General features: G+C 35.9%; 1 protein-coding gene across 2 annotated transcripts in view; it reads right to left on the bottom strand.

Annotated features, from left to right (window-relative positions):
- Positions 1-21,434, bottom strand: part of LOC127869450 (uncharacterized) — a 76,474-nt gene that overhangs the window by 23,306 nt on the left and 31,734 nt on the right. For both annotated transcript variants that reach the window (XM_052412029.1, XM_052412030.1), the window contains exons 3-10: positions 13,962-14,100; positions 11,914-12,052; positions 10,818-10,989; positions 8,563-8,693; positions 7,399-7,479; positions 4,416-4,514; positions 3,367-3,478; positions 342-475 (exon numbers count right to left, since the gene is read on the bottom strand). In XM_052412029.1, coding sequence (XP_052267989.1) covers positions 342-475; positions 3,367-3,478; positions 4,416-4,514; positions 7,399-7,479; positions 8,563-8,693; positions 10,818-10,989; positions 11,914-12,052; positions 13,962-14,100 — 1,007 coding nt within the window. The remainder of the gene's footprint in view (positions 1-341; positions 476-3,366; positions 3,479-4,415; positions 4,515-7,398; positions 7,480-8,562; positions 8,694-10,817; positions 10,990-11,913; positions 12,053-13,961; positions 14,101-21,434) is intronic.

Genomic DNA, 21,434 nt, shown 5'->3' with positions numbered 1-21,434 from the left:
AAATATTTAAATTATTCATTATAGTTCATCCTGATAAAACATAAAATGGACATTGACCTCGCACAGTCTATGTTTTGTTACACAAAGTGACTACTACTCCAGTGATGACATTATAACTGGGTCAAGATTACCAATCCCTAGTCAGACATATCGTCCTATTTTTGGAATTTTAATTGATACAGTTGTGCTTTTCTCATCATTTTATAGTAAAATCGTTTATGTTAGATAATAAAACAGTGAAATTGTAGTAGGTTTGATTTTCTATTTAACTAATAAATGCAATGACTTAACAGATCAAAGGTATAACAATTTTTCTACAAAAAATTGACTGCTTGCCTTACCTTCATCTTATTGCTGTCGTTCACTGCCAGCTTGTTAAGGCCCTCTGTGAGCTCCTGGGGTGTGAATCCCTTGAACCTCCGTCTGGCCGAGTCCAGGGCGTTACCCAGCCAGCTCACAATGCACTTGATGGTACCTGAGAATTGAAGGAAAATGATGTTAAGAAGCGTGGATAGCGTTTTGGGAAAACTGGGCTTAATGCATGTGCCTAAAGTGTTGTACAAGAGTATATAGCCTGCGCAAGCTAAGATGTGAAGACTCTTTCTGCCTTAACAGGATTTTCGTTTATATGAGACATCCTTCAAAAAAGAGGGCCAAGATGGCCCTAGTTCGCTCACCTGAAAAAAGTCGGTTCATTCAATCTTTACCAAATGTCAAACTTGACCTAGATATTGTCCAGACAAACATATTGGTCAAGTTTCATCATTATTGAACCAAAACTCTGGCTTATAGAGTGTTATTGTTTTTGTAAGATTAGACCTAGTTACCTATATTTTGAGTTGACCCCCCATACCAAACATCAAACTTAATTGATTACAAAAATAAATATTATGACTAAGATTCATAAAATCTGAAACAAAATTGTGACCTCTAGAGTGTTTACAAGGATTTTGTATAATATAATGAAAATTTTGACAATCTAAGGGCAATAATTAAGGCATTAATTATGTGATTTTGCTCATTATCAAACTTGACCGAAATCTTTCAGCAACTTTGATAAAGAATGCTTAAGAAATGTGAATGCTAGAGTGTTTACAAACCAAATGTGGATGTACGGCAGACAAAGACCAATCCTAAAACCTCACCTGATCAATCAGGTGAGCTAAAAAGTGTGTTTCATCGATCTTAGCAATTTTCCAACTTGTCAGAGAAATCAATAAAACCAATGTATTGACTGAGTTTCACGATGATTAGGCAAAAAATGTGACTTCTATAGTGTTCGATCACAAGGTTTCTCACGAGTCACATAAGGAAAACTGCCCCAACCCCTTGCGACCATGTTTTTTTACCGATTGGGACCATTTGCTAACTCATCTGAGATATATAAAAAACCAATCTTTTCACCAAGTTTCATGATGATTGGGCAAATAATGTGACTTCTAGACTGTTCACAAGCTTTTTTTAACTATATAAATATAAGAAAAATGCCCCCCCCGGCAGCCATGTTATTCAACTGACCAAAACCATTTTTTAGCTCAACTCTCGTATCAAGGGAACAAAAGTTATGACCAAATTTCATGAAAATTGGGCCAAAAATGTGACTTTTAGAGTGTTCACATGTTTTCACTTTATACATATAGAGAAAAATGCCCAGCCCACTGGCGGCCATTTTTTTGCACCAATCTAGACCATTTTCGAACTTGTCCGAGATATCAATAAAACCAATGTTTTGAACAAATTTCATGATGATTGGGCAAAAATTGTGACTTCTAGAGTGTTTACAAGGTTTCTCTATAGCCAAATAAGGAAAACTGCCCCGCCCACTAGCGGCCATGTTTTTCAACAGACCGGAACCACTTTTGAACTCAAACAACATATCATTTAGGCAAACATTTTGACCAAATTTCATGAAAATTGGGCAAAAAATGTGACTTCTAGAGTGTTCACATGTTTTCACTATAAACATATTGAGAAAAATGCCCCGCCCACTGGCAGCCATGATTTTTTACCGATCTGGACCATTTTCGAACTCGTCCGAGATATCAATAAAACCAATGTTTTGACCAACTTTCATGATGATTGGGAAAAAATTGTGACTTCTAGAGTGTTTTCAAGGTTTCTCTATAGCCAAATATGGAAACTGCCACTATATACATTGAGAGAAATGCCCCCCCCCACTGGCGGCCATTTTTTTTCACCGATCTGGACCATTTTCAGTTTGTCCGAGATATCAATAAAACCAATGTTTTGACCAACTTTCATGATGATTGGGCAAAAATTGTGACTTCTAGAGTGTTTACAAGGTTTCTCTATAGCCAAATAGGGAAAACTGCCCCGCCCACTGGCGGCCATGTTTTTCAACGGACCCAAACCACTTTTGAACTTAACCAACATATCATTAAGGCAAACATTTTGACAAAGTTACATGAAGATTGGGCATGAAATATGACTTCTACAGTGTTTATAAGGTTTTTCTTTTTTTTGACCTAGTGACCTAGTTTTTGACCCGACATACCCAGTTTCAAACTCGACCGAGATTTTATTGGGACAAAGCTTCTGTCCAAGTTTCATGAAGATCGGACAAGAAATGTGGCCTCTAGAGTGTTTACGAACAAATGTTAACGGACGGATGGACAGACGGACGGACGACGGACAAAGACCGGTCACAAAAACTCACCTGAGCAATTAAGTGAGCTAAAAAAGGTATTATCAGTAAGTGTCATCCATGACAAGCGTGTGCGGACTGCACAGGCTAATACAGGACGACACTTTACGCACATGCATTGAGCCCAGTTTTCTTAAAATGATGCTCAGTATAACCTCTGACAACAAAGAACCTGCATCAAACATTATTGCATACCCTTCTTTCAGATCCATTACACACTAGTCAGTATTAAAGTACAAAAATCATGTTTCATACTGTCGTTTTCTATTTGGAGATCATGCTAGTAACAAGACTGTGTTAGGCTGGATTTAATACTCATCATCAAAGGCTATCCAAAAAAATTGTGGTTATAAAAGTAATATCGCGGACTGAGACATAAACTTGTTCACCAACATGACTATAATAACGCCAACCTCATTAAGGAAAACACGGAATATGAGTATCACTGGGTATAAAAAGTGTCTTGCACATTGTTAGTACAAGTTGATGATGTATATTAGGTTTTAAATTTAATGAGTCAGGAAATGTTGTAAACAAATTTTTATCATAATATTGAAGACAACCTATCCAAAACAATGACTAATATTCGCCCTAATTGATAACTTTAGCTAATAACTATAAATAACACTAAGCTCACCTGTCTCTGTGATGAGTGTTTTGTTCTCCTCCTCATCCACTATGTGTGCTATAGTCAGACTCACCTGTCTCTGTGATGAGTGTTTTGTTCTCCTCCTCATCCACTATGTGTGCTATAGTCAGAGTGGCAAGAATCTTCAGCATGTCGTCTTCCGACTCCAGGAATGGCATAATAGTCTGTAACCATGGTAACATTACATAGATTGCTTATGAGCCTTCTTTGCATATATAACAATAGGACCTTTTGGCTATAAAAAACTGACATGTGTTTGGTGTTTTTGTGTGACTTACCTGGCAGGCCAGGAATGTTATACAAGTAATGACAATACTTGAATACATGTAATTTATCTAAAACTTGTTTGACACATTAATGAAAGTAGATACCTTTACTATTTAAAGAGGTACCAGATGAGCTAATGACATGGTATCAGTATCACTGTCTTTCAAAGGCGAATGGCTGAAAGTTTTATCCATTACCTTCTCAGTTGTATTCACTCTAAACTGACGCAATGAACGATTATTTGTCAAATTTTAATGAACCATTACCTCATCAATTGTATGCGTCTAAAACATAGAATGACACATTTGCTCTCCAGTTTTATTCTATTTAAACAAACAACAACCCATTGTGTCTCCGATTGTATTCCACTACAACACACAATGACCTATTACCAGGCCAGTTTTAGTCCCCTCAAACATAAAATTACCCTCAAGCTCTCATGTTTTATTCCCCTAAAACATAGAATGACCTGTAACCTCCCCCATTTTATTCCCCTAAAACATAGAATGCCCCATTACATCAGCCAGTTTTCGGACGCATCTTTAATCCGCTGTTCACAAGTTTTTTATTTTTGGTCTGACGTGCAATAAACCATTCCTGACCAGTTTAGAGACTGCAGAGATTGGTTTATTACGACTAATTGAGATAAGAATGTAATTAGTGTGTCTGAGCATGTGCACTGTGTATATAACTCGCAATCGATTTCATGACATGGGAATTTTAGCAAACAGAATTGGTCCGACTATAATATTTGGGATTTTCAATAGTTTTTTTCGTGACCCCAATCGGTCTAGGACAGACAAAACCAAAAAAAATAAGATCCCTGATCATTACCTCTCCAGTTTTATTCTCCTCAAATAAGGGTTTCATTCCAGATGCCCTTGCTATGTTATGCAGGATGCTGAGGGACGCCTTCACTACATAGAACACATTCTGAAACATACAAGCACACATAAAAATTGATAATGGTTTAAATTCATGGTCAAATTAACAGAAGACACACAAAGAATGCTTCAACTTTTCTGTTTGTCAAACTTTCTTTGTCCAAGATTTATGAAGGAAACTGATTGAGCTAGGTAATTATCTATTATCTATATTCATTAAGCAAATAAGTGTTTTAAATATTTTCATAAAATTACACTTGGTTCAAATTAATTATTTCAGTGATTTTGTTGTTAATTGATTGAGCTTGCGATTAAGTTATTGGAGATCTTTAAAAGTATTTGAGGTTAACATACAATAATTTGACATAATAATGAGGCATAACAAGATTGCAATCGGGTTGTATTAGTTTAAAATAAGTTAATTATGAAGTAATAATCAACACTTATTAAGTGCAAGTGTAGCGTTAATTTAGGCTTCAGTTGCACTATGCCATGCTTAAAGGTAGTGTTTATACACTTAACTAACTAGTTATATTTGGAGGAAGGGTTTATTAACTAATGTTACTATGTAGCGCTTGGAGGTAGGGTTTACAGACTTATGTTACTATGTAGCGCTTGGAGGTAGGGTTTAAAGACTTATGTCACTATGTAGCTCTTGGAGGTAGGGTTTATAGGCTTATGTTACTATGTAGTACTTGGAGGTAGGAATTATAGGCTTATGTTACTATGTAGTACTTGGAGGTAGGGTTTACAGACTTATGTTACTATATAGTTCTTGGAGGTAGGGTTTATAGGCTTATGTTACTATGTAGTACTTGGAGGTAGGGTTTACAGACTTATGTTACTATGTAGTACTTGGAGGTAGGAATTATAGGCTTATGTTACTATGTAGTACTTGGAGGTAGGGTTTACAGACTTATGTTACTATATAGCGCTTGGAGGTAGGGTTTATAGGCTTATGTTACTATATAGCGCTTGGAGGTAGGGTTTATAGGCTTATGTTACTATGTAGCGCTTGGAGGTAGGGTTTACAGACTTATGTTACTATATAGCGCTTGGAGGTAGGGTTTATAGGCTTATGTTACTATATAGCGCTTGGAGGTAGGGTTTATAGGCTTATGTTACTATGTAGCGCTTGGAGGTAGGGTTTACAGACTTATGTTACTATATAGCGCTTGGAGGTAGGGTTTATAGGCTTATGTTACTATATAGCGCTTGGAGGTAGGGTTTATAGGCTTATGTTACTATGTAGCGCTTGGAGGTAGGGTTTACAGACTTATGTTACTATGTAGCTCTTGGGGGTAGGGTTTACAGACTTATGTTACTATGTAGCGCTTGGAGGTAGGGTTTATAGGCTTATGTTACTATGTAGCGCTTGGAGGTAGGGTTTACAGACTTATGTTACTATGTAGTACTTGGAGGTAGGGTTTATAGGCTTATGTTACTATGTAGCTCTTGGAGGTAGGGTTTATAAGCTTATGTTACTATGTAGTACTTGGAGGTAGGAATTATAGGCTTATGTTACTATGTAGTACTTGGAGGTAGGGTTTACAGACTTATGTTACTATGTAGTACTTGGAGGTAGGGTTTATAGGCTAACTTAACTATGTAGTGCTTGGATGTAGGGTTCATAGACTTACCTTACAATGAAGTGCTTGAAGGTAAGAATTATAGACTTACCTTGCTATGTAGTGCTTGGAGATAGACCTCCCTTACTATGGAGTGCTTGGAGGTAGGGTATATAGACTTACCTTACTATGGAGTGCTTGGAGGTAGACCTACCTTACTATGGAGTGCTTGGAGATAGACCTACCTTACTATGTAGTGCTTGGAGGTAGGGTATATAGACTTACCTTACTATGGAGTGCTTGGAGGTAGGGTATATAGACTTACCTTACTATGTAGTGCTGGGATGTAGGGTTTATAGACTTACCTTACTATGTAGTGCTTGGAGGTAGGGTATATAGACTTACCTTACTATGTAGTGCTGGGATGTAGGGTTTATAGACTTACCTTACTATGTAGTGCTGGGATGTAGGGTATATAGACTTACCTTACTATGTAGTGCTTGGAGGTAGGGTATATAGACTTACCTTACTATGGAGTGCTTGGAGGTAGGGTATATAGACTTACCTTACTATGTAGTGCTTGGAGGTAGGGTATATAGACTTACCTTACTATGTAGTGCTTGGAGGTAGGGTTTATAGACTTACCTTACTATGTAGTGCTTGGAGGTAGGGTATATAGACTTACCTTACTATGTAGTGCTTGGAGGTAGGGTATATAGACTTACCTTACTATGTAGTGCTTGGAGGTAGGGTATATAGACCTACCTTACTATGTAGTGCTTTGAGGTAGGGTATATAGACTTACCTTACTATGGAGTGCTTGGAGGTAGGGTATATAGACTTACCTTACTATGGAGTGCTTGGAGGTAGTGTATATAGACTTACCTTACTATGTAGTGCTTGGAGGTAGGGTTTATAGACTTACCTTACTATGTAGTGCTTGGAGGTAGGGTATATAGACTTACCTTACTATGTAGTGCTTGGAGGTAGGGTATATAGACTTACCTTACTATGAAGTGCTTGAAGGTAGAAATTATAGACTTACCTTACTATGTAGTGCTTGGAGGTAGGGTATATAGACTTACCTTACTATGTAGTGCTTGAAGGTAGGAATTATAGACTTACCTTACTATGTAGTGCTTGGAGGTAGGGTATATAGACTTACCTTACTATGTAGTGCTTGGAGGTAGGGTATATAGACCTACCTTAATATGTAGTGCTTGGAGGTAGGGTATATAGACTTACCTTACTATGGAGTGCTTGGAGGTAGGGTATATAGACTTACCTTACTATGGAGTGCTTGGAGGTAGGGTATATAGACCTACCTTACTATGGAGTGCTTGGAGGTAGGGTATATAGACTTACCTTACTATGTAGTGCTTGGAGGTAGGGTTTATGGCCACAATTAAGAGTCAGTAGCTTAACTGCATCGTTGTCTGCTAGATTCTGCAACAGAAATAATGGCAATATTCATGTTATGTTTTTTCCATAGAAAACATAATATTTTATATTTTAATACATGCTAATAGCATAGTTTTATTATATTTATTTCATTACTGTGGGACAAAGCAACACAACCATAGGACGGACATGTTTAGAGTGTTAATTTTTTGTTGATCCCACAATAGATGTTTAATGATTTTGAACATCTTTTTGTAAATGAAAAAAAAAAAAAACACGCATAAGTATGGAATAAATAGAGGATATTTGTTGGATTCGGTGGATTATTGAGTGATCATAGAAAATAATATTTTCACCAGTGGCGCAGCCGAATCCAACAAATTTTATTTTTATTTTATGCTTTTTTTTCACCAATCATATACATTGTTAAAGAATTTAACTAAAGAATTTCATTGGGATAATGACGTCATTTCTTTAAAAAAAACAGTGAAAATTATCAATAATTTTCGCTGTTAATTTTCACTGTTTGAAACAGTGAAATTATCAGTTTTAATTCACTGATAATTTTGTCTATAAACCACCGGAAAGCATCAAATAAATAGCTTAAAAGCCTTTTTGTTTACTTTAGGTCATATAGAACTTTATAAACTTTGTATGTCCACTCATTTTTATACAACACTCACTTAGCATTGAATGAACAAAACGTCAAAAGACAGTTCTAACTTAGACATTTGTCAAGGAAGGTATACCAATATTAGAAGACTAATTTTGCTTATAAGGATAAACCTAATATTTAGCTTGATTGCATAGACAGCTTAAGGCTAATTTACATCACAATTGAGTCCGTTTCCTGGGACTAGAACCAGTACTTGGTGTCTATGTGGGAGATCTAAAAATAACGCTGCCACAGTGGCGATTTAATCCTTGACTCCTGGTCGCTTGGCCATATCAATCACACAACGGAAACTTATATAAGGGTAATGTTCCTTTTTGTTATTTTTTACAACACTTTAATACATAAAACTTTGTGTTCTGAATTAATTGAAATGTATCTTACATATAAAGTGATACAGTGGTACTTTCAACAGAAAGCAATATAATCTATATTACCTATAATCTATAATATACCTTTGCAAGTTTAGCACTTGCGTCGCTTATGTTCCACATGGTGTTGTATGTATAGTAGGTGGGGAACCAGATATCATCGTTCTTGAAGATTCCCACACTGTTAAGTGACTTCAGCATTCTCATAGAAACCACTGAAATGTAGTCTGTGCTTAGAATGTCATCCCAGATTAGCCTGTGCAGCCTGCTCAGGCTAATCAATATAGACACCGTCTGCTTTTATGGAATTTTTAGTTATAATGAGTCTTTTTTAACAAAATTCAGAGTAGGCAATGTCCATGATAAGCACATGCAAACTGCACAGGCTAATCTGGGATGACACTTTAAGCATATCAGTAAAGACCACAGTTTTTCCAGAACAAAGCCAAATTAAATAAGCAAAATCAGAAAAGTAAGTCTTGTTACCATATGGCCATATTATACGATACAGGAAGTACATAAATAAAACACTACAGCAATGATCAAAGCTGGGGTCAAAGCGTTGGAACTGTTTAACCCTTACCACTTAGATACATATTTTCCCACATTTGTAGTCCCTTAGAAAGTTATTTTTAATTTATTACCTTTCTTACAAGATTCAAGTTTTTAAGGCACCATCTCCAAACCTTAGATACTGATGGGCAGCAAACAGCACAAAACCTGAACAAACTGCAAGTTACTTGCAGGCTGTTCTGGTTTTATGCTTTTTGCACATAGCCATTTTTTACTTTGCTTCTTAGTGGGAAAGGGTTAAATTGTTAGAATTACCTCCGTCACAATGTGACACCAGATTACAATCCAAAACATTTACAAAAACTGAGAATTAAGATTAAAAGCTTGACCTCTATGATCATTGATAACTCAAAGTCAGTTTTTTTACCTACCATTTATGCTAAGTGAATACAAAGTGATCCTTAACATTGGTATACCTTGTTTTTGTTCCTCTTGATAAGCATTTTGAAATATATTCTATCATACTTTTCACAAATCTATTTTATTGCAGTTACCTTGTTAACAAGAGATTGCCAAGCAATATTGTAACCTACCGGTGAAATTCCACCATGTCAGAATATTTTTTTTTTTATTTGTTGGCATAGCAACCAGAATGCTTGACATAGGAACAAAATGAAATGGCGTGCATAATCTCCATATTGCCATCTATTCCTGTTTCAAATTTCATGAAAAAATATGAAGAACTTTAAAGTCATCGCAGGATTCATAAAAGTGTGACGGACAGACAGACAGACTGTCAGACGGAGCGCAAACCATAAGTCCCCTCTGGTTTCACCGGTAGGGGACAATTGATTGAAATATAATAAACAAGAGCTGTGTTTGTGAAACACAATGCCCCCTACTGCGCTTTGAAGCCATATATTTGAACTTTGACCTCAAAGGATGACCTTAACCTTGACCTTTCACCACTCAAAATGTGCAGCTCCATGAGATACACATGCATGCCAAATATCAAGTTGCTATATTCAATATTGCAAAAGTTATGACCAAGGTTAAAGTTTAAGGACATATTGACAGACAGACAGACCGGCCAAAAACAATATACCCCCAATCATTCCATACGGGGGCATAAAAATACCATGCTGCAATATCTTCATGCGTAATAGCTAATAAAAGGGTACTCTAAAAGGATTGGTATCATGTAAAATTAAGACTACTTTAATATGCCTGAGAATGATTTATCTGGTTACATGTACATTAATACCTACATAATTATTGTTACCAAGATATGAACATTGATACCTGCATAGTTATTGTCAGCCATACATTGATACCTGCATAGTAAGTGCCAGCCATACATTGATATCTGCATAGTAAGTGCCAGCCATACATTGATACCTGCATAGTAAGTGCCAGCCATAAATTGATACCTGCATAGTAAGTGCCAGCCATACATTGATACCTGCATAGTAAGTGCCAGCCATAAATTGATACCTGCATAGTAAGTGCCAGCCATACATTGATACCTGCATAGTAAGTGCCAGCCATACATTGATACCTGCATAGTAAGTGCCAGCCATACATTGATACCTGCATAGTAAGTGCCAGCCATAAATTGACACCTGCATAGTAAGTGCCCGTCATACATTGATACCTGCATAGTAAGTGCCAGCCATACATTGATACCTGCATAGTTATTGTCAGCCATACATTGATACCTGCATAGTTATTGTCAGCTAAAAATGTACATTGATACCTTCATAGTTATTGTCAGTCAGAAAGGTACATTGATTCCAGCAAAGTTATTGTCAACCATACATTGATACCTGCATAGTTGTTGTCTGCCAGACAGTCCCCAATGGCCTCCCTCAAGGGCACATAGTCCCAGTACATGTCACCGATCATCTTCTGTATCCTCATGCCATCACCACGGTGATACTCCTCCAGGCGGTCAAGGTGACCGACAATCTCCTTCACCTTCAATAGCAGCTCATCCTCCTGTAATAGCGGTGTAATATTTTAGATAACTTTTTGTATCCGATATGACCCATCCCCTGTAAAAGTCTTGCGATGTTTCTGATCAACATAGATAATGAGATATGAGCTACATTTTGTAAAAACGGATCTTATTGGAGATTCATACAGTGTAGCTTCAAGACCTGTATTCAGCTACCATTTTTAGACTTAAGTGTAAAGAAAAGTCTACTTAGACCAAAGAAATCTTTCTGTAGAGTCTCAATAGATGCAGGCTTTCAACAGTTCTTAAGTTCTAAGCATAATCTTCTTTACAAAAAATGATGCAATTTCAGGTGTAAAATGTCAAGTTGACTCAACACTTAAGAATATTACATTTTTAATAATACTCACTTTTCTGAGACTTCAGTCTAAGAATTGGAAAGAGAATATTGGCCCAGATATGTCTGTGCATCCAGAAATGGGGAGTCATAATGTCAGATAATTTGAAAATAAAACTTTGCATGACTTTATAGTAGGCACAGTAGCTCCTGGTCAAACTATGCAATGCTGTCCAAATATGGCATTATATCCATCTTGCAAGACCTGCCTAAACAGCGCATCAACTCTTTCTACAACTAGGGCAATTACCTTTATAGAATGTTATTTTGTCACATTTAGTAGCTGCTTTTTTTCAAGCACAATAGTAAAGAAACAGTGTTGCTCTTATCTTGTGACATCTTAGAAAAATTGGAATATAAAATAAATAGTTTACCAAGTTAAAGTTAAATTGAGACATTCATGTTCGGGAAATTAAAATTTACATGAAAACTATATCTTTATTTAAATACTTTAAATATAATATTATTTAAAACACACACACTCATTACAACTCCTGTATTTTTTCGCATTGACACTTTTAGTTTCTAACAATTGAAACTTCCAATTAAAACTAAAATCATGCCCTACACTGAGGTTTTTCAGCCTCTCAAACTTGATGCCCGGCTGCTCTTCTTTCTTCTCCCCATTCACCTCGGAGCTGTTGGACTGCATGCTTTGTTGATGACTCAATGTGCCCTGCTTGGATGGAGAGTGGGTGGGTGCGTGTCTGGAAATAATGGTAAATATCATCATCATCATCATCATCATCATCATCATCATCATCATCATCATCATCATCATCATCATCATAACCATCATCGTAATCAACACCATCATCATAATCAACACCATCATCATCATCATCATCATCATCATCATCATCATCATCATCATCATCATCATCATAACCATCATCATAATCAACACCATCATCATCATCATCATAACCATCATCATAATCAACACCATCATCATAATCAACACCATCATCATCATCATCATCATCATCATCATCATCATCACCATCATCATAATCAACACCATCATCATCATCATCATCATCATCATCATAACCATCATCATCATCATAACCATCATCATAATCAACACCATTATCATCATCATCATCATCATCATCATCATCATCATCATCATCATCATATAGTCATCAAAACCATTATCATAATTGTCATGCTTCATCATCATTTGATTACCATAATTGTCTTATTATCATTACCATGATCATGATAATTTTCACTATTGACATGCTCATTGTGATAGTATTTTAATAGAAGTTCTCATTTACATCATCAGCATCATCATAACAACAACAGCCCCAAAGTAGCATTAATATAATCACTATCACAATCAGACGTGTAATTGGTCACTTTTAGTTTAGCAGGAATTTGAAAAAAACAGACCGTGTAAAAAAGGACATTGCATTTCTAATTGGAAACATACAATCTTGGGAAACTGTGCATCCTATATTGTTTATAAACAACTTGTGCAACATATAAGACTTCATTATTAAACAATGTTGTTCAAGTTAAATATGTGTTTAATTTAATCAGCCCCCCCCCCCCCCCAAAAAAATAAAAATAAATGGAGTGTTGCCTGATATAACACTACCTGTATTCCGTGGAGTGTTGCCCATTATTACACTACCTGTTATTCAGTGAAGTGTATATTACTATTATTACATTACCCATTATTACAAAACCTGTCATCAGTGAAGAATTGTGTCATATTACACTACCTGTTATTCAGTGAAATGTTGCCTCATATTGCGTGTCCTGTTATTAAGTGCAGTGTTGCCTTAAATTACACAACCTGTTATTTAGTGAATTGTTGCCGCATATTACAGTACCTGTTATCCAGTGAAGTGTTGCTTCATATCACAGTACCTGTTATTCAGTGAAGTGTTCCCTTATATCACAGTACCTGTTAGTGAAGTGTTGCCTGATATCACAGTACCTGTTATCTAGTGAAGTGTTGCCTCATATCACACCTATTATTCAGTGAAGTGTTGCCTGATATCACAGCACCTGTTAGTCAGTGGAGTGTTGCCTCATATTAGAGTACCTGTTATTCAGTGCAGTGCTGCCTCATATCACAGTACCTGTTAGTCAGTGGAGTGTTGACTCAGATTACAGTACCAATTATTCAGTGAAGTATTGCCTGATATCACAGTACCTGCAAGTCAGTGTAGTGTTGCCTCATATCACAGTACCTGTTAGTCAGTGGAGTGTTGCCTCATATTACAGTACCTATTAGTCAGTAAAGTGTTTCCTAATATGACAGTACTTATTAGCCAGTGAATGTTGCCTCAGATAACAGTACCTATTATTCAGTGAAGTGTTGCCTGATATCACAGTACCTGTTAGTAAGTGGAGTGATGCCTCATATTACAGTACCTATTATTCAACTAAGTGTTGCCTGATATCACAGTACCTGTTATTCAGTGGCATGTTGCCTCAGATTACAGTACCTATTATTCGGTGAAGTGTTGCTTGATATCACAGTACCTGTAAGTCAGTGGAGTATTGCCTCATATCACAGTACCTGTTAGTCAGTGAAGTGTTGCCTGATATCACAGTACCTGTTAGTCGGTGAATTATTGCCTCATATCACAATACCTATTATTCAGTGAAGTGGTGCTCTCGTTCAGTTTGCTAACAGAGCGGGACAGATCCTCATGGCTGGCCGTGTCACGATGACTCTGGTTCAAGCTCTCATTCCTCTCATTGGTCGTGTCAGCAAGGCTTAGTGGCCCATCTAAAAAACACAAAATAAAAACTTCAGAACTAAAATTCTAATAAGAGGAATGAGAAGTACATCTTATGATATAATATATATATATTCCCTGACACATGTGCTTGGCTGAGCGGGAAACAAAAGTGCCATCCTTAGTCCAGCTCTCTTAACATATAATAGCTGCCAGCCCTGTTAAATATTTTATGTTTAGGCCTTGTTTAAGGCATGTCTGACCAACCCATAAAGTATTCTAGTCAGTGTATTTGTCCAACATAATATCTCTATGTGATCGTCTTTTTTTCTCCGCTTACTGTGCCATAAGTGAGTGACAATGTGTCATTAATCACAGAAGATCTATGGTCAGTCTATGGTAAGTACATGGTCAGTCTATGGTATGTCTATGGTCTATCTATGGTCAGTCTATGGTCTGTCTATGATCTGTCTAAGGTCAGTCTATGGTCTGTCTATGGTCATTATATGGTATTTCTATGGTCTGTCTATGGTTAGTCTATGGTCTGTCTATGCTATGTCTATGATCTGTCCATGGTCTGTCTATGGTTAGTATATGGTCTGTCTATGGTCAGTCTATGGTTTGTCTAAAGTGTGTCTATGGGTCAGTCTATAGTCTGTCTATGCTATGTCTATGATCTGCCCATGGTCTGTCTATGGTTACTATATGGTCTGTCTATGGTCAGTCTATGGTATGTCTATAGTGTGTCTATGGTGTGTCTATGGTCAGTCTATTGTGTGTCTATGGTGTGTCTATGGGTCAGTCTATGGTCAGTATAGTATTCCCATCACTCAAGCATAATCTATTAGCTGGTCTTTTACATAAGATGTATTATACAAATCCGCAATGAAATAGGTGCTTCATACAGAGCACCAAGAGACCCAGGGTCATCTCTGCAACAAAATCTATCTGGTATGTTCTACTGTCCACTAAAAACATGATGACAAGTATAACATAGTCTTTAAGAATTAAGCAAATCAACTACCATTGAAAACAAAACAACAACACACATTTAGACAAATTTAAGGCACAGCAAAGTAAATCATTAAGAACAAGAGCGGTCACCATAGGATGACATATGCCACCTATAAACGCTTTGATAGAAGTTATGAGCATTTTTCGAAGCCTAAACGCAGATTTCGAAACCTAAACGTGGACCATAAGTTCAAGGTCAAGGTCACAGGGGTCAAACTTTGTGTGCGTATGGAAAGGCCTTGTCCATATACACATGCATACCAAATATGAAGGTTACATCTGAAGCGACAAAACCTAAACGCAAAGTGTGACAGACAGACAGACGGACGGATGGACAGACGGACGGACAGTGCAATCACTATATACCCTCCTTCGGGGGCATAAAAATCTGGAAAAGAACATTAAAAGAAAAGTTTCTAGTTAGTGGCAAAGAGAAACTGTCAAAGTATTTATCACAATGAATGTGTGAAAACATCAAATATTTGCTCGGTATTTTCTGGACTCATAAACATTATTGAGCGGTCATCTAATGCAGTATTATATTTTCATAAAAAAAAACAAAATCTTTTACTTAGTAATTTAATGTCAATGATAAATCAGTCATTTAATTATTATTGTTCGCCCTTATTAAAATTTTCCAATCACTTTCCTAGGGACCAGAAATTGATTAAAAACTTTTCTTTCTTTTTTTTTGGGGGGGGGGAATATTTATTTAAAAAAGTATGCCTTTTCATTTAATTACTGCCTTAAATTCTCAATCGAATGTTTATAAAAAATAAACATATTTTTTTATAGATTGCAACATTCTGTTTGTCACCTCATCCAGCTTTATAAGTTTAAACTTAGTGACTATTATATGGAAACATATTTGGTCGCACTTTTAAAGTATTTTATTTCATTTTACCACATACAACAACAACATAACACCAATTCAATTTCCTACTTTGAGTCACAATGGCACAACAAAATTTCCCCAAATCAAACTGCCCCAGCCCCATTCCAAACAAGGTGAAAATAAACACACTGTACACTGTGGACTTATCCCTTAGAGAACTGCATCAGTCATTAAAGTATACTAGTAATGCCTGTTATATGCATATGCTCACATTAAATAGCAATACATATTTTTTATCAAGAAAATTAGAAGCAAATGCAATATTTTGGAACCAGTTTTATTTGATAATAAGATCTGTAAGGACAATTTGTTATCAAACAAAGTCATCTTACAAACCCTTCTGTTCAGTCTACTTTTAATTACGCATAAATCTAAGCACAACAGATCTAATAACACTGAATTGTATATGTCACATTTCTGAAAATTTAAAGGACAAACAAAATTGTAATTTGACAAACAAACAATATAAGGTATTAACACAAACATAATAAGACAATATAAGGAACCAACAGAAAACAAAACTGTTTTATGAACAGTTGAAATAAGAGGAGGAAACACATATGAGCGTTTCTTGTAGAGGAGGAAACACATATGAGCGTTTCTTGTAGAGGAGGAAACACATATGAGCGTTTCTTGGTAAAAAGCAGGTATAATACATGTGCCTTAAGTGACATCCCAGATTAGCCTGTGTAGTCTGCAAAGGCTTATCAGGGATGATACTTTCAACCTTAACTTTCCGCCTACAGTGGACCTTCTCTACAAACAGACTTCCTTTGAACAAAAAAACCCATATAAGCGGAAAGTGTCGTCCCTTATTAGCCTGTGCGGACTGCACATGATTATCTGGGACAACACTTGATGCACATGATTATCTGGGACAACACTTGATGCACATGATTATCTGGGACAACACTTGATGCACATGATTATCTGGGACAACACTTGATGCACATGGTTTAACCCCACTTTTCCCAGTGCGAGGCTCTTCCCAACGCAAGCACCAATATACAAATCTTCCAATTAATTAAGAATGCAGCAAACTCACCATACACAATACTCTCTGTCTCTGAGTCCCAATGAGACAAAGTCAAAGACACCTGAGACTTAAGCTGCCCTCGATAACTGCCCAATGACCTTGACCTTTTTAGCCCTGGGGCATCCAAGGGGAAGGTCCTCTGTCTGTACAGGATGGGAGTTCCCAAAGGGACACTACTCCCAAAATCACAACTTTGAAATGTTATTTCAGTTGCCATTATTATGTTATCTCCCTTAGTTTAAATTAAGGCACTATTCCACAAGATTTACTATTCTTTACTTCACATGTTTATGTATGCAATAGTTTTTTGTTGTCTTCAAAATACAGTTATGTTGATAATGAGTAACTTTAACAATGCTTAAGAACAGTTTTGCACACATCTATAAAAGAAAAACAACTAATTTATTAAATTATATTATATCAACATAAAGCATACATCCATTATAATCCTTCAAATATTGCAACAAAGAAGAGCAATCATGTCTGCACAAACAAAACAAATATTTGTATGGAAACTCCCGGTTCCCCAACACAAGAAACATTGTTCTGTGCATAGATTGTCATAAAAACACTTTTCAGTTGTGCCGGGAGCCAATATAATACGGCAGAAAGACTCCCTAGGGTCACAATCCACTATCCGTCTACATAATGTTGATAGAAATGATTACCCAGTGTTGTTCGTCTAATTAATCTAAGGCCACAGTAACCAAAAATAGCTTAACAGAAATAAATTAATTAGCAAGTGTTAAACAAAAAACAAGTAATTAGTTACTGGAAGTATTTTGACTCTATTGTCTGTTTGAACTTCTTAATTGTTTTCAGTGTTTGAGGAAGCTCGTGTGATGCCTATAGGGTGAGGAAAAATTGCGTGTAAGGCCCAAAAGGTGAATTTTCTTAGTAAAAGTACTGACGCTGTTTAACTTCAAAACATTACTGGTATTATCTGATTTAAACCTGTAGAATTCTTGATTTTTTGTCATTATTTTTCAATAGAAAACAAACATTTTTTACGCTGACAATAAATTGGGATCAAATGAAATCAACCAACAACAAAAAATTAGTTTTGGATGCGAAATTGAAGAAATGTCAAATACTATCTGTGTTCTGATACGTTACACTCACAGGGCAATCATCCTAATTGTGTTCAGTGTAGCCTACCAAACTTCACATTTAGGAATTACTCCATTGGGAGTTGGTTAGCTATCAATTCGGACCGAAATCATATTAGCTTTGTTCTGGCAAAACTGGGCTTAATGCATATGTGCCTAAAAGAGTTATCCCGGATTAGCCTGGCTGACCAGGGACAATACTTTTAACCTTAAATGGATATTTGCAAATGAGGCTAAGAAGGGAATAATCCTTTACATGAAACATACCATACAAGAGGAAAGTGTCATCTCTGATAACTCTGTGCGTACTGCACATACCATACAAGAGGAAAGTGTCATCTCTGATAACTCTGTGCGTACTGCACATACCATACAAGAGGAAAGTGTCATCTCTGATAACTCTGTGCGTACTGCACATACCATACAAGAGGAAAGTGTCATCTCTGATAACTCTGTGCATACTGCACATACCATACAAGAGGAAAGTGTCATCTCTGATAACTCTGTGCGTACTGCACAGGCTAATCTTGGATGACACTTTAGGTACAGGACTTATAACCAAATTTGCAAAAACAAGGCATAATACACAAAGCCCTCTATCAATATGCACAAAAATGTTTAAAAAACATAAAATACATCAATACTATGTCTGCAAAATAATTACAAACCCTCTTCTCGCCTGTACCATAGGCTAAACAAATTTGGAGAAAAGTATTATTCCAATTCCTTGAAATAGCAGTTCACTCAATGGTACTTAATACAAATATTTAAAGTTATACTCTCTTAAAGGCCATTTTCTTTACTGAAAGACATCTTTTCCATTAAAGTCACTCATTATGATATTCTTTGTGTACTCTGTGTGCGAGGAGAGCATTCATGTTCACTAAGGAATCATATTTCTGTTTTTTATATATGGAGTAAAAAAAGAAGAAGAAAATGCGCAATCTATATTAGGAAAACTGTCCCAGCCCCTAATACCATTTTCTAACAAAGGTGATATGATTTAAACAAAATGTTATGCTCCATAAGCAAATTCAATGAAGATTGGGGGAAAAAAAAGACTTCTTGGGTGTTCACAAGGTTTTACTTAAAATTGACCTTATGCCCTTGTTTTTGACCCCAAATGACCCAGTTTTTTATTGCTAAGACATCATTGTCGTGACAAAGTTTCATGAAGATTGGGCAATAAATGTGGCCTCTAGAAAGTTTACAAGGTTCATGTTAACCCTTTCCTTCTCAGAAGCAAAGTGACAATGGCTATGTGCAAACAGCATAAAACCAGAACAGCTTGCCAGTAACTCACAGTCTGTTCAGGTTTTTTGCTCTTTGCTGCTCATCAGTATCTTATAGTTGGAATTGAAGGCTTTAAAACTTGAATCTATAGTAAGAAAGGTCTTTCATTAAATTTAACTTTCTAAGGAACTGCAAATGTGAAAAATATCTATCTAAGTGGTAATTTAGGGTTAACAAAGACAACGCAGAAATGATGACAGTGATAAAAAACGCTCATAGTGAGCATGTTGTGCTGTAGTGAGATAATAACAGTGAACTTCAAAATTTGTGATGTTTTTTCTTTCACATCTTGTATATTAAAGTACAAACAGAAATACAATATAAAATTAAACAAGACTTTTGCCAAGCAATATATGTCTCCTACCGGCTCCACCAATATCAGAAATTCCACCATTGTCAGATTTTTTTAATTTATTTGTTTCCATAGCAACCAGAATTTTTGAGATAGGAACAAAATGAAATGACATGCATAATGTCCATATTGCCATCTATCCATGTTTTGAGTTCATGAAAAAATATGAAGAACTTTTTAAGTTATTGCAGGATCCAGAAAACCACCATTTTCAGCAGTATTTCTAGTCTATTTGTTGCCATAGCAACCAGAATTGTTGACCTAGGAACAAAATGAAATGACATGCATAATGTCCATATTGCCATTTATCAAATTTTAATGTTTCAAGTTTCATGAAAAAATATGAAGAACTTTTAAAGTTATCGCATGATCCAGAAAAGTGTGACAGACAGACAGACTCACAGGCGCACAGAGCGAAAACCATAAGTCCCCTCCGGTGAAACCGGTAGGGGACAACAAAACACTAACATAATCAGGAGCACTTTTAAAGTTACCTATCCACGTGACTTTCTTAGAAGACTTCAGCTTTTCCAACATGACTACTGTAGTTATATCCCTTTACACAGTTATTTATCCACTGGTTACTTCCCTTTGTGTCCGTGTTCCCTATAATAATTCCCCTTGATTTGACACTCCTCCTTTTATGTTTTTATTCAAAATTTGCCACAATATATTTGAAGCAGAAAACAAGATCTCATTAATATCTGTAGCCCAGTAACTTGTTTCTGAATTTTTTATTAACAAAAGGTCTTGAAAAGTATTTTCAAACTACAATTCATCCAATCTCATTCAACCATTCTACCAAATATAAAAAAGAACATTAATTTCTGTACAAAAAATTGAATACTTGCATTCCAAAAGCAATTAATAAGCATTTATATTTGCAAGGGAAATACAATGAGGCATCAAAGATGAAACTAATAGATTTCCATAAATGGCAATTATTCCCTAGCGGAAATTAACCTCATTACTTACTAGGAATGAGACTATGAGATGCATTGTTCATCAATATTTCAGCTTTTTTACATAAAATAAAAGTGCTCAATTATATGACATTGCCAACACACAATAACATTATGACACTGTACATGATAACATTCAAAGTGAGAATTATATGTGTTCAGTTATATTGACCCACTGTCAAATATGCTTCATATCTCTACGGAAATAAATTAACCTAATATTTGATGATTAAATAAATAGACATTTAAGACAGCAAACAACCGCTATATCAAAAAGTATTGTCACATAAAAGTATATTTCTGTCATTTTGCAGTTTCTAAAAAATAATAACTAGAATTATACAGCTATAATGATCCATTTAATATAAATTCCAACCGTTTATTCATATAGCACACTATTTTCAAGAATATGATTTCGTAATATATTTCTCTCATACAGTGTAATTTTCCACAGTGAATGTGTCACCATGATGTGGTACCATTCTAGAGATGTAATTATTTCCGAGGATAATTTACATCAGATTGCATACCCCGCCATATAATAATAGAAAAATTGAGTTCGGCTTTTTCTGTGTGGATGTGTAATTTTTCTCACACAACAATAGCCAGATTTCAGTGCTTGAATGGAAAAGGGTGACCAATATTTTACTACACTTCAAAAGCAACTTGTTTTAACATGTTTGTTAGCTTTTTTGTTTGTGTTTTATGAGAATGCTTTCACAT

Source organism: Dreissena polymorpha, chromosome 2, assembly GCF_020536995.1.
Source record: "Dreissena polymorpha isolate Duluth1 chromosome 2, UMN_Dpol_1.0, whole genome shotgun sequence".
Taxonomy (NCBI): Eukaryota; Metazoa; Mollusca; class Bivalvia; order Myida; family Dreissenidae; genus Dreissena; species Dreissena polymorpha.
Note: the sequence above shows the minus strand (reverse complement) of the source record. Positions and strands in the feature narration are given on the sequence as shown.